At 37.4% G+C, this 15,048-nt stretch overlaps 2 protein-coding genes across 2 annotated transcripts in view; both read right to left on the bottom strand.

The window, feature by feature from the left end:
- The window catches only part of DCAF12 (DDB1 and CUL4 associated factor 12), a 127,679-nt gene that overhangs the window by 98,157 nt on the left and 14,474 nt on the right, over positions 1-15,048 (bottom strand). The window lies entirely within an intron of this gene.
- LOC122731404 (NADH dehydrogenase [ubiquinone] iron-sulfur protein 8, mitochondrial-like) lies at positions 13,753-14,959 on the bottom strand. Its single transcript, XM_043971533.1, is given in 2 exon segments — positions 13,753-14,895; positions 14,897-14,959. Coding segments are annotated over 2 exon segments (639 nt in total). The 3' UTR covers positions 13,753-14,319.

Here is a 15,048-nt window from a genome sequence, read left to right as displayed (position 1 = left end):
GCAGAGAACTCAGAATACAATATTCCAGAAAGCAAAAGATATGGGCATATAGTCAAGAATAACTTAATCAGCAAAACTAAGTATAATCCTTCAGGGGAAAACATGGATTTTTAATGAAAGGACTTCTAAGCATTCCTGACCAGAGGTTTGGGGGCAGCTAGGTGGCTCAGTGGATAAAGCATTGGCCCTGGATTCAGGAGGACCTGAGTTCAAATCCAGTCTCAGACACTTGACACTTACTAGCTGTGTGACCCTGGGCAAGTCACTTAACCCCAATTGTCTCACACACACACAAAAAAAGATCAGAGGTTTGGAGAAACTCTGAAGTTCAAAAACAGGAGTGAAAAGAAGCATGATAAGGTAAAACATGAATGAACAATAATTAAGAACTAAATAAAGATATACTGCTTTCATTCAAATATGGGAGATGATGCATGTGTCTACTCTGAATCCTACTATCATCAGGGATCATAGAGGGAGTCCAATTAGAGAAACACTAGAAATGGTTCTGTTATATATTAATGATCTTAAGAAAAGAATGGAAAGAGGGAGGGAGAGGAATACATGAGGGTAGGAAGAAAGGAAAGGAAGGTTAGGGAAACTTATTTCACATAATCAGTATACAAATAGATATCTATACAACTGAGGAGACAGGGTCGGGGGTTGATGCCTGAACTTCATTCTCATTTGAACTGGTCAAGAGAAGGAAGAATATAAACATATACATACAGAGTTGAGTACAAAAATTCATTTTACTTTACAGGAAAATAGGAGAGAAAGGGTAAAAGGAGGGAGGGAGAATTAGAAGAAGTTTAGATTAAGGGAAGGGATTAGTCATAAGTAAAATAAACTCCAAGGATGTACAAAAATATTTGACTTTTTGAGATGTCAAAGAATAGGAATCTGAGGGAATGTCCATAAACTGAAAAGTGGATAACAAATTATGGTATATAAACATGATAGCATGCTACTGTGCTGAACTTGTAGCATGATGACAAAATTAGGATTCCAGGAACCAGGATTCCAGATTCCAAGCTACCCACCTCTTACTAGAGAAGTGATGGACTCAAAAATGCAGAATGAGACATTTTTTTTTGGACATGGGCAGTGTGGAAAGTTGTTTTGATTGACTAAACATGTTTGTAATAGATTTTGTTTTTCTCAAGTTCTCAATTGTGGGGAGGGCAGGGAGAGGGAAGCTCAGAGAAGGTTAGGGCAATAAGGTGAAAAGGCAGATCTTGAATGATTAAAACAAAAAAAAAATTAAAGGCACTCTGGCTGTTAATTTGTCACCTCCTGATCTTTTCATGTGACAATCCTATCTTCTCTTGCTGTCATAAAGTTCATTGTCTTCTATCTCCTTGTTTGATGCCTTGCTTGATGTTTATGAACAGGGGGGTCATTAAATAGGTTTTTAAAAATTCTATCTTCCAAGTAATCCTGAATTACTTTGATGTATGCATTAAAAGTATCTTGCTTTAATAGAGCCTGTAAAGTAAGCATTTTGTTTTATCCAATCAAATGCCTTTTCAAAATCAACAAAAAATCAACAGAATAGCATCTTATATTCTCTATATCTTTCAGCTAATTATGGATGGTAAAGATGTGGTCTATTGTTGAATATTGCTTTAGAACATCTGCTTGTCCCCTCCTAATGCCCTCATCAAGGATGCCCTTAATTCATGTATAAATGACTTTCATAAAGATTTTGTACAGATGGGAGAGTAGTTATGGGCTACAATGACCACAAAACTGAAAAGGCAAATAGCTGTAAAGGATGCAAGGACTGGGATCAATGCAATGATCAATTGGGACTCTAGAAGACTTATGATGAATCATGTTCCCAATCTTTTGGCAGAGAGCTGATGGACTAAAGGTACAGAATGAGAAATACTTTTCTAGACATCACCACCAATATGTGGATTTGTTTTGCTTAACTGTACATATTTTTTTTTGGTGAGGCAATTGGGGTTAAGTGACTTGCCCAGGGTCACACAGCTAGTAAGTGTTAAGTGTCTGAGGCCGGATTTGAACTCAGGTCCTTCTGACTCCAGGGCTGGTGCTCTATCCACTGCACCACCTAGCTGCTCCAACTGTACATATTTATTACAAAGAACAGGGAGATATATGAAGGGAAGAGCAGCACATAAATGAATCATTTTTAAAAGCTAAACAATGAGAACAGAAGAAATTTCAGAAAGGGATACAGATAAGCAGGGAAGGTTTGGAACTACTATGTTCAGTTTGAAATATACTTTTAAAAACCCCCAAGTTTTACATAGTAGAGTATCACAGTGTCATGTGTAATCTTTTTCTGTATTTGTTGATATTTGTCAAGTTCATAATAATAAAGGAAAATTTTAAAGTTAAAATTAAGATGTATATAGTTAACTGTCTCCAACCTGATCTCTAATGTGAGCTTCTGATATTGAAAAATGCAAGGAAGAAAGAACATTCATACAGATTACCATAACTTCATACAAAAGTTTAACTGGTGTCAATCAGTTGCCAAAATGAGGAAACTCAATGAGCTTTAAAATCATCTCAGTTAGCAAACATTCAGAGGTGTGAGGGAGTCAGATCATTTCTTAAGAGGTAATTGTTAGGGGCAACTAGGTGGCACAGTGGATAGAACACTGACCTTGGAGTCAGGAGGACCTGAGTTCAAATCCAGCCTCAGACACTTGACACTTAGTAGCTGTGTGACCCTGGGCAAGTCACTTAACCCCAATTGCCTCACCCCCCCCCAAAAGAGCTAATTGTTAAATTTTCAGTATTAGCATTTACAACTCAGAAATTAGGAAACACCACAAATCAGGACTTGATTTACTGTTTTGCTTTATTATTTAGGCTTAAAAAATGATAGAGAAAATGTTAATAATGCAGATTAAACTTAGAGTGTGTCATGTAAATTTTTTTTCAGAGAGAATGTTGTTAAACATTTACAGCATACCAGTGTAAACATCTGACAAAATACAAAATAGAGAGATAAAAAAGCCAAGGGGAATATCAGTTTAAACTATAAACTTGTAAAACACTTGTTCATAAAATATATTTTCTAAAATGTATTTGTTTATATAATCCACCAATGAATAATTTTAAAAATCATCAAAAAATTAGTCCAGCAAGACACTGAAAAAACTTATAGAGAAGTTGGTGGAATATTATTTGCAGTATCACCTCATAGAATTGAGAGGGAACACTAAAAGAGAAAACCCAATTAAACAAAGTAATCTGAAAGATAACTAAGGTTGAAACAGGACAACAAAGATCAGTGAATGGAAAATTTCCACGATATTTTAAAACCAAACTCTTTCAAGATGAAGAACAGTGAAGCCATCACATTTGGGGGTCCAACATATTAGTCTCAGATGTCCTTGTTGTTTTTTTTTTTTGTTTTTTTTTAGTGAGGCAATTAGGTTTAAGTGACTTGCCCAGGGTCCCACAGCTAGTAAGTGTTAAGTGTCTGAGGCCCGATTTGAACTCAGGTACTCCTGAATCCAAGGCTGGTGCTTGATCCACTGCGCCACCTAGCTGCCCTCAGATGTCCTTTTAAAGTAAATGGAAGAGGTACTGAACAACAATATTCTACAGTAGACCATGTTTACCATTGTAGAGAGAAAATACTATGCTGTATTCACCATAGTGCTTATTACTTCATTACTCTGCTTACTGTTTTCTGATTATTTCTTTTTTTATGAGATATTTTATTTTTTCCGTTACATGTAAAGATAGTTCTCAACTTTTGTTGATACATGCTTTACAATTTCAGATTTTTCTCCCTCCCTCCCCTCCCTCCCCCCTCCCCTAGACAGCAGGTAATCTGATATAGGTTATATCTATATATCTCTATACATATACATATAGATATATATATACACACACATATATATACACATAATAACATTAATCCTATTTCTGCATTAATCCTGTTACAAGAGAAAGAATCAGAGCAGTGATGCAAAACCTCAAAATAGAAAAAAAAAACAACAGCACCCAAAACAAAAGAAATAATATGGTTCAATCAGCATCTATACTCCACAGTTCTTTCTTTCTTTTTTTTTCTTGGATTTGGAGATCCTCTTCTATCATGAGTTCCCTGGAACTCTTCTGTACCATTGCATTGGTGAGAAGAATATAGTCCATCACAGTAGGTCAACACTCAATGTTGATGATACTGTGTACAATGTTCTTCTGGTTCTCCTCATCTCACTCATCATCAGCTCACATAAGACCCTCCAGGTTTCTCTGAACTCTTCCTGCTCATCATTTCTTACAGCACAATAGTATTCCATTGTATTCATATACCACAACTTGTCCAGCCATTCCCCAATTGATGGGCACCCCCTCAACTTCCAATTCCTTGCTACCACGTAAAGAGCAGCTATAAATATTTTTGTACATGTGGGTCCCTTTCCCCCTTCCATGATTTCTTTGGGCAAAAGACCTAAAAGTGGGATTGCTGGGTCAAAGGGTATGCACAGCTTTATCGCCCTTTGGGCATAATTCCAAATTGCTCTCCAGAATGGTTGGATCAGCTCACAGCTCCACCAACAATGTATTAGTGTTCCAATTTTCCCACAGCCTCTCCAACATTTATTATCTTCCTTTTTTGTCATTTTGTTTGCTGATTATTTCAAAAGCATTTAATTCAGGGAAAAAACCACCAACATAAAGTCTTTCCTTTAAAGGGTGTCAAAAATATTCAAAAGCTTCTTTAGTTTTGTCTACAAACTTCTCATTATTAATAGTCTGTGAGGATAATACAGGAATGTGTAAAAGTTGTTCACCAGTATCTGCTTGATTGCACCAAGTTCTGTAATATCCTAGTCTCCCATATAAGACATACAATCATTCAAAAGGAAGTTGGCTTATCTATACAGAAATACAGGTGGATGAAAAATGTCTATTGTCCAGACTATATTATTCAGTATGATGGAAAACTTACACAACAGTTCATCTACCAAAATAGCCATAGATATATATGCTTACTTTTTGGATGGACAATGCATCTTAATTTACAAATTAGGCCCAGAATTGAAAAGGAGAAACAAAGCAATCTGGACTGCCTTTAGAGACTTGCAATTTTCTCTTAATAACCCCAAGCTTCTTGAAGAAAAAAATCTTTTAAATAGAAATATTCTTATAAAAAGTGAAGTTGAGGATTACCCAAAGAGAAAAAGTAAGGAGCATGGTGGGTATAAATCAGTTGCAACATATTTAAAATGAAGAATTACAAAGGAAGGGCAATGTAAAAGATGTCAAAGTGAAAGATTAAAAAAGACAAGTAGGTCACTGCTGGAAGATCATAGCATCCACTGCTATCTTTGAAAGACCAAAAGAACTCAAGGAAGCCTCTCTCGCATGCTGGACAGACCCCTCTAGAAAATTTAAATTAGAAGAGTGACAGATATGGATGGGTTGAACTCTGTACCTTTGCGGGGACAACCACATGGATGAAATCACACAGCTCCTGGAGTGCTAGAGTAAAGAATTGTATAGCTAAAAGGATCCTTAAGAGATCAGCTATTCCCAAACCCTCATTTCCAGATGAAGAAATTAAGGCCCCAAAAGTTAACATGACTTGTCAAAGGTCACACTGTGAAAGAATAGAAGAGATAGATGAAAACTCAGGTCTCTCACCTCTCATTCTAAAGCTCCTTCCATGGAATCACACCTAGTGATCCACAGTAGGCTAGAATCAAAGTATTACTATTATAACTTTGTAAATAAGCTTTTTAAAAATGTAAGGGCCTACAATATTTTTCTCTTAGCACCAAATACAGTTTAATCAGTTCCATATGCCACCTCCTTTTTATTCGTAGCTTTATTATCGTTCTCCATGGCAGCAGCCTAAAGGAACACAAGCATCTGCTTACTACTATATGTTTTTTAATGAAAACCTCTCAAAACTAGACTTATTACATTTTATTAAGCCCATTTCCTGATTCCTTCTAGGCTTTGGAAACATTCTAATTGGCACAGTTTTCTTATTCGAATTCAGTCCTACCACTGGTCTGAAACATTCAAACCATACTCACATCCCTTGCACAGCATGTTATTTTCCAGGTATCTTTTTTTTTTTTAAGCTAGAAGTTTAACATGAAGACAAAGAATTAAAAGAACAGGCCAGGGGCAGCTAGATGGCACAGTGGATAGAGCACCGGCCCTGGAGTCAGGAGTACCTGAGTTCAAATCCGGCCTCAGACACTTAACACTTACTAGCTGTATAACCCTAGGCAAGTCACTTAACCCCAATTGCCTCACTAAAAAAAAAAACAAACAAAAAAAAACCAAGGGGGCAACTAGGTGGCGTAGTGGATAAAGCACTGGCTCTGGATTCAGGAGGACCAGAGTTCAAATCTAACCTTAGACACTTGACACTTTTTAGCTGTGTGACCCTGGGCAAATCACTTAACCCTCACTGCCCCCGCAAAAAAAAAAAAAAAAACCAACAACAACCAAAAAACAAAAACCAAAACAAACAAAAACCAAATAAACAAGAACAGGCCAGACACAACAAAAGTAACAGGCTGAGATAGAAAAAGGGGGTGGGGGGGTGGGGGGGTAAGTCAGAGACAAAAAAAAACAGGAGTGAGGAGGGGAGGGAGATTGGTCAGTGGATGATTTCATTTAAATAGGCCACCAGAGCTAAGAGTTCACAGATTCACAATATTATGACTTATATAGTAGCAAGCAACCATCACTGTACAGTAGCAAGCAACCATCTACTATATTGAACATATAAAAGGAATCAAGAACCCAGATCCTAATGAGCTAGAATGGAAGACTGACTTTTATATTTCTAAGGAGTTTTATTTCTCTTTGATTTACCAAGACTTCCCCAACCATGATCCACAGCAACCAACCTATGGAACGTTAGGAAGCAATGTTGATATGCGTTTAGTCTCTCTTAAGGCAAGACCCTATTTTTTCACTATTCAAATAACATGAGACTTTCTCCTAAAAACTTTCCAGGGAGGAGACTCCATAACTTCTCTCATTCAATTCAACAATACAGTCTGATGTACAAACTAAAATCTTCATGTTGCCTTTTTCTGAAAAATTTTCAGCTGATAAACAAAGCCGGAAAAATCACAAAACCATGTAGACTGTGGATCTATTACAAATTTATGTTATGTAATCTCAACTGGGCCCTTACTCCACAAAATAATTTTTTTCTACTTCCCTGATTAATTCACTACCCCACCCACCACAGCAACTTCCAAATGCTTTTATCCCCCCTCATACCTGCCATGGCTCTTCCTCCCAACTTTTTTCAAATGAAAATCTTGTCTCAGATGTTACTGAAAAAAAATTGAGGCCATTTTCTGAGAGCTATGTTTTCTTTCTTCATCTCATATCACTCATATGCTTTCTACCACTATCTCCTCCACTTCTATCCCATAAGAAGATGTATTCCTTTTTCTTATAAAACCAGTCCTCAAAAACCCTTCACTTGATCCCTTTTAGCTATGGTACCCTATCTCTTCTCCCTTTTGTGGCTAAATGCCTTGAGATGGTTGTCTATAATCAGTGCTTCCACTTCCCTTTCTCTTAACTCTTTACATTTTCACTTCCAGTTTCATCATTCAACCAAAACTACTCTCTCCAAAGATACTAACAATGAGATGATTGTCAAATCTCATGGCCTTTTTCCAGTAATCATCTCTCATGATCTCTCTGTAATGTCTAGCACAATATCATCATCTTCTTCTCCTTCATTCATTCATCTTTCTAGGTTTCCTAGGCATAACTCCATCCCAATTCTCCTCCAACTTGTTTGATTGCTCTTTTTTAGTCGTCTTTGCAGGCTCTTCATTCAGATTATGCCCACAAATAGTGAGAGTCCTGCAGGACTCTCTCTTGGGCTCTCTTATTTTCTCCCTCTATACTATTTTACTTGGTGATCTCATCATTTCCCATGGATTTAGTTATCACCTATCATTTAGTTATTAACTATTATCTCCATGTTGCTGATTCTCAGATCCACTTATATAGCCTAACCTCTCTATTCTCCAAATTTAAACTTCCAATGCCTATTAGATATCTCAAACTTGATGTACCATAGACATCTTAAATTCAATGTGTCCTAAACAGAACTTGATATCTTTTCCTCAAAATCTCACTCTTTTTCTAACTTCCCTATTACTGTAGTGTTCCACCATTCCCCCAGTTACTCAGGCTCACAACCTCGGTGTCATCCTCAATTCCTTACTCACTCTCACCCCATATTATCCAATTTATTACCAAGTCCAATAGCTTTTACCTTTGTAATATATCTTGTATGCCCCTTTTCTTTACTGACACTGCCACAACCATGGTATAAGCCTTCATCACTTTACGCCTGGACTACTGCAGCCTAATGTCTCAAGCTTCCCCATTCCATTCCTTCCTCTACTCAGCTGTCAAATTAATCTTCGTAAAGTACAGATGTGACCACATCACTGCTCTATTCAATAAGCTCCCTATGGGGCAGCTAGGTGGCACAGTGGATAAAGCACCAGCCCTGGATTCAGGAGGACCTGAGTTCAAATCCGGCCTCAGACACTTGACACTTACTAGCTGTGTGACCCTGGGCAAGTCACTTAACCCCCATTGCCCTAAAAAAAAAAAAGAAAGAAAGAAAAGAAAAGAAATCAATATGCTCCCTATTATCTCCAGGGTCAAATATAAAATCTTGTATACTTTTGAAGCAATTCATACCCTGGCCTTCTCTTACCTTTCTTTTTTTTTTTTTGTGGGGCAATGGGGGTTAAGTGACTTGCCCAGGGTCACACAGCTAGTAAGTGTCAAGTGTCTGAGGCCGGATTTGAACTCAGGTACTCCTGAATCCAGGGCTGGTACTTTATCCACTGCCCCACCTAGCCGCCCCTTCTCTTACCTTTCTAGTCCTCTTACACCTTACTCCTACCCCACCTCCCAAATACTCTGTGACCCAGTGACACTGACCTCCTTGCTATTCCTCCCATAAAACACACTGTCTCTAGACTCTGGGAATTTTTCACTAGCAGTCCCCCATACCTGGAATAATCTTCCTCCTCATCTCTATCTCCTTGCTTCTCTCAAGTCCCAGCTAAAATCTCACCTTTTACCAGAAACCTTTCCTGATTCTCTCTAATTCTAATGCCTTCTCTCAACTGATTATTCCCAAATTATCCTCTATTGATCCTGTTTCTACATAGCTGTTTTCATTTTTTTTTCTCCTTGCTATTAGACTTTGTTCACTGAGAGTAGGGATTGTCTTTTACCTTAGTTTGAATGCCCATCACTTAGCACAGTGGCTGGCACATAGTAGGCACTTAATAAATTCTTACTGACTAAACATTTTCAGGGTCTAAGAAAAATAGCTATAAATTCTTTTTTTTGTTTGTTTTTGTTTTCGTGAGGCAATTGGGGTTAAGTGACTTGCCCAGGGTCACACAGCTAGTAAGTGTGTAAAGTGTCTGAGGCCGGATTTGAACTCAGGTCCTCCTGAATCCAGGGCCCATGCTCTATCCACCGCGCCACCTAGCTGCCCTATAAATTCTACAATAACTGAGAGAACTGAATGCATATTTTAAAAAATATAATGGGAAAATACTAGATGTTAATAAAGATGAGATGTTGCCATGTTTTAATGTTACCCTTGCTCTCTAACATCAGTAGGGTACCCAATCCATCCCTATAGACATTGTATGAAGTTTCCACTGTTCCACTGGAGATGATGTGCTGGTTTTCACATGACTCTTTGAGAAAAGCGCCCTTTAAAGGCTGACTGGTAAGTTGCAGCTTCAAAAGAAGTCAGATCCACCTTTATAGACATGAATATCAATAGTTTCTAGTTTGACCTTGGACTTCTTGATATCTCAACTATTCTTAGCTAACCCAACCTACCACTTCTTATTTGTCAACTTTCTCAGTAATGTGATTCCCTCATATTGACTCCCTCCTCCATCCAGTCCAAAGTCTCCATAGTATAGTGGTTGGGCTACTCTATTCTGGATCCCAATAAATGTATTGTTCCCTGGTTTAGATGATCAGTAACTGCTGCTAACTTTCTCTAGATCCTTTACTCTGTCAGCTAGGTAATCACAGAATTTTAGAGTTGGAGATTAGTCCAGTGGTCTGCAAACATTTTGGTCTCAGGACCTCTTTACACTCAAGAATAATTAATGACCCCAAATAGCTTTTCTTTATGTGAGTTATATTTATTTACCATATTAAATATTAAAATGGATAACTTTAAAATACTTATTAATTCATTTAAAATAACATCAAAGCCATTATGTGTTAACATAAATATTCTTATGAAAAATAACTATACTTTCCAAAACCAAAAAATGATTGAGAACATCACAGATTTACACAATTTTACAAGTATCTTTAATATCTGGCTTAATGGAAAACATTTAGATTCTCATATTTGCTTTTGCATCTAAGCTGTTTCAATATATTGTTTTGGCTAGAGAATATAAAGAAAATCAGGGTTTATTACAGATATGTAAATGGGAAAAGGAATGGAATTTTAATAGACAAAACACATTAGTATTATGATAAAAATAATTTTAACCTCATGGAACCACTGAAAATGTTTCTGGGACCCCCAGGGAAAAGGGCCATACTTTGAGATTATAATTCATACCCAAAAGGAATTTATATTATAATATGATCAATGAGTGATCATCAACCCTCCCTCTTAATATCTCTAATGGAGAACCTTCCACATCCTAGAGCAACCCATTCCACTTTTGGGTGACTCTTATTGTTAGAAAGTTTGGGTCTTTAAAAGTTTTTTTTTTAATGAGGCAACTGGGGTTAAGTGACTTGCCCAGGGTCACACAGCTAGTAAGTGTTAAGTGTCTGAGGCCGGATTTGAACTCAGGTACTCCTGACTCCAGGGCCGGTGCTCTATGCACTGCGCTACCTAGCCACCCCGGTCTTTAAGTTTTATTGACCATTTTTATACTATAAACATATGCAGATTATTCTCACTCCCTGAGATCTCTTGTAACAAATTAAAACAATTAACTAAAACTAAAACAGTGATCTTAACTGAAAATGCATGCAACAATCTACATCTATAGTATTTCCCTCTATTTTTTTAATTAAAAGAAATCTATTTTCTGTACCTCCCACCCTTTTTTTTTCATTCTTGAGATATTTTATTTTTTCCGTTACATGTAAAGCCTCCCACCCTTTTAAAAACAATAACAAAAACAAAATTTTTGAAACAAATATACATAAACAAAACAAATTCCCCCAATGGTAATACACACACAAACATTTGTGTTTATCTGTGTGCCATTCTGCACTCTACATCCATCACCTCCCTAATGGCAGACACATTTATCATCTATCCTCCGAAATCATGAAAGGTCAATATACTGATTTTAGCCCTTACTGCTTTCAAAGTTGTTTGTTTTAATACTGTTATTATTTTCATGGCTTTGCTCATTTAATTCTTCATAAGTTTATTTAAATCCTCAAAATTATTCATTTTTATAATATTAATGTTAAAAGTATGAATGTCTTCTGGTTCTGCTTACTTGACCTTGCTTCAATTCCTCTAAGCCTTTCCACAATTTTTTGAAATCATCATTTCCCCTTATTTCTTACAGCACAATAGTATTCCATCATATGCATATACTATGACTTAATTCAGCCATTCCTCTATTGATTGGCTTCCTCTTAGTTCCCCACCTTTTTGTCACCACAAAAAAGAATATATACATATATGCATATACATATTTGTAGAGACAGGACCTTTTCCTTTGATCTTTGCATATAGCTCCAACAGTGGTATTCCTGGATCACAGGATATGCATTGCTTAGTAATTTTTGTGTATAATTCCAAATTGCTTTCCAGAATGGTTGTACCCATTCACAGGTATTCCAATAGTGCGACAATGTGCCTGTTTTCCCATAGTCCCTCCAACATTTGTCATTTTTTTTGTCACCTTTGCCACTCTTGATTGGCATGAGGTGGAATCTGAGAATTGCTTTCATTTGCATCTAATTATTAGTAATTTGGAACATTTTTTTTCACATGGAAATAGCCCAAGTTTCTTCACTTGAGAAATAAGGGTTCATATCAATTAGAGAATGGCTAATTCTTATAAATTTGAAATAGATCCATATCCATACATATACATATAAATTGTTATATAGATAGATAGAAAGAGATAGAGATAGATATGTATACATGGTAAATGAGACCTTTGTCAGAGAAACTTATGACCCTCCCAATTAATTTCTTGTGATCTTAACTTTATTAATGTCTGTTCAAAAACACTTACATTTTAAGTAATCAAAACTTCATTTTCGGGGCAGCTAGGTGGCACAGTGGATAAAGCAGTGGCCCTGGATTCAGGAGGACCTGAGTTCAAATCCAGCCTCAGACACTTGATACTTACTAGCTGTGACCCTGGGTAAGTCACTTAACCCTCATTGCCCCACAAAAATTAAGAACAAGCAAACAAACAAACAAAATTATCCATTTTCTCATCTGTGATCCTATTTCTTTAGTCATGAATTTTTCTCCTATTCATAGAACTGACAAGTAATTTTTCTCATTTTTCTAATTTGCTTATATGACCTTTTATATCTAGGGAATATAATTATTTGAAGTTCATCTTTGTTTAAAGTGTGAGGTCTTGCTTAGCTCTTCTCAGCAATACAATGATCCAAAACAATTCCAAAGGACTCATGATGGAAAATGCTCTCCACATCCAGAAAAAAAGAACTGTGGAATTTGAATGCAGATTGAACCATACTGTTTCTACTTTTTTGTTTTTTTTTCTTTTTTGAGGTTTTTTCCCTTTTGTTCTGATTTTTCTTTCATAACATGACTAAAACAGACATATATTTAATGTGATTGTACATATATGACCGATATCTGATTGCTTTCTGTCTTGGGGAGGGGAAGAGGGAGGGAGGGAGAAAAATTTGGAACTAGAAATCTTATAAAAGCAAATGTTGAAAATTATCTTTACATGTAACTGGAAAATAATAAAACTTTTAAGATTAAAAAAAAGAAATATATAAAAATAAAATGTGAAGTCTTGGTCTAAATCTAGTTTCTTTCATACAGCTGTCTAATTTTCCCAGCAGTTTTTGTCAAATAGGAGTCTTTATCCCAGTAGCTAGGAATACTAGGGTATTAGATATGCATATTACAAAATTTAAAATTACCCAGAGTAGCAGAATAAGAAAAAGTGAATTTAAATAATCAGTCTCAAAAAATAAATTTAATATGCCATAAAAGAACTATCCCAAATCCCAAAACTAAATGGCTTATGGCTTTACAAATGAATTCTATCAAACATTTCAAGAATTAACTTTATTGGGTAGCTAGGTGGCGCAGTGAATAAAGCACTGGCCCTGGATTCAGGAGGACCTGAGTTCAAATCTGGCTTCAGACATTTGACACTTACTAGCTGTGTGAGCCTGGGAAGTCACTAAACCCTCATTACCCCACAAAAAATTAAATAAAAAAATTTTAAAAAAAGTAAACCAGTTAAGTCTGAGTAAAACAAAGGTTCTTCCTACTAGAAACTAGAAACATGATTTAATAGTGGTGAAAAAAGCACTACAATAGGAATTGAATGTCCTCAGGTCACATTATTTGAAATTTCTTGAAAGACAAAGATTGATGTTATTCAATGAAATACTACCTAGAAATGTCTGATAAATTTATTTTTAACCTAACTCTGGGGGCCTTGGTTAAACACTGAATATGCTCTTAAAGTTTTATCCTTTGGTGGTCCTGAATAAGGATTACAGGTGATATTTGTAGTCATGGGGAAATATAACAAAGATTTTTGCCCTTAGAATTGTTAATCTGATACTCAGTCACAGACTAGCTGTCTAACTTTAGAATCCTATGCCAGTGTAACAGTAACAATGCTCTCTCCAAGCACCTAGTAATTGTCGTTTTTAACAGTAACATAAGCAGCTGTTGTATTGGTTGGTTTCGTTCAACTGCTTTCTTTCTTCCTTTGTCTCTTTCTTTTTTTTATTTTTGGTTACAATGAATCACTTGCCAGGAGTGTTGGGGGTGGGGAGGGGTGGAGTGGGGGTAGGGAAGATATATTCAGAAATGGAGGTGACTATCACTAGACTTCATTTTTTTTTTTAAAGCAAATTTAATTAAACAGGATATCTAAATAGAGATTTGGGTCTGAATTCTACCTTTTGGGTTCTAAATCAGAATCTTAGGGTTTTGTTGTTGTTGTTGTTTCCACGTTTCTAGGCTTTATCTCAAGGGGTCCAGACCAAGGGCGGCTGCTGCCCTTGGACCAGATGGGGTGTGAGGGTAGTGGCGTCGGAGCTGGAGCTTCACGGGTCCAGGAAGTCCGCCTGGATGTTGGCAGCTTCCCACTTGTCCCCATTATTGAGAAGTCTCTCTTTGTTGTATAGCAGCTCCTCATGGGTCTTAGCGGAGAATTCAAAGTTGGGACCCTTCAAGATGGCGTCCACGGGGCAGGCTTCCTGGCAGAAGCCACAGTAGATGCACTTGGTCATATCGATGTCATAGCGGGTCGTCCTCCCACTGCCGTCCACCCTGGGCTCAGCCTCAATGGTGATGACCTGGGCTGGGCAGACGGTCTCGCAGAGTTTTGCAGGCGATACACCACTCCTCCCCGAAGGGTAGCGCCTCAAGGCGTGCTCCCCAGGAAAACCGGGGCTCAGAGGGCCTTTCTCAAAGGGATAGTTGAGATAGTTGATGGTGGAGGGTTCCCGGAACGGGTAACTCAGAGTCACCCCCAAACCTCGGAAGAGCTCCATCCACAGCGGGGTCTGGGCTACACGGTCAGTCACAGACTTCAAGTCCATGGTGGGCTTCTTCACATTCACATACTTGTAGGAAGAAGAGGGACTGCTGTGCAGACATCGGGAGAGACTTTGGCAGCTTGGCTGGTCCTGCACCTGCGACCCGGGAAAGGACACGCAGCAGAGCCATGTTTGGGCAGCTCATCTGGAACAAGAGCCGCCGCTGTCTCCGCTACTGCCACCACCACAGCTGCAGAATCTTAGTTTTGCCTTGAAGTGATCGAAACAACTATC

Source organism: Dromiciops gliroides, chromosome 1 (genome assembly GCF_019393635.1).
Source record: "Dromiciops gliroides isolate mDroGli1 chromosome 1, mDroGli1.pri, whole genome shotgun sequence".
Lineage (NCBI taxonomy): Eukaryota > Metazoa > Chordata > Mammalia > Microbiotheria > Microbiotheriidae > Dromiciops > Dromiciops gliroides.
The sequence above is the reverse complement of the archived record's forward strand: the minus strand, read 5'-3'. Positions and strand labels throughout refer to the sequence as shown.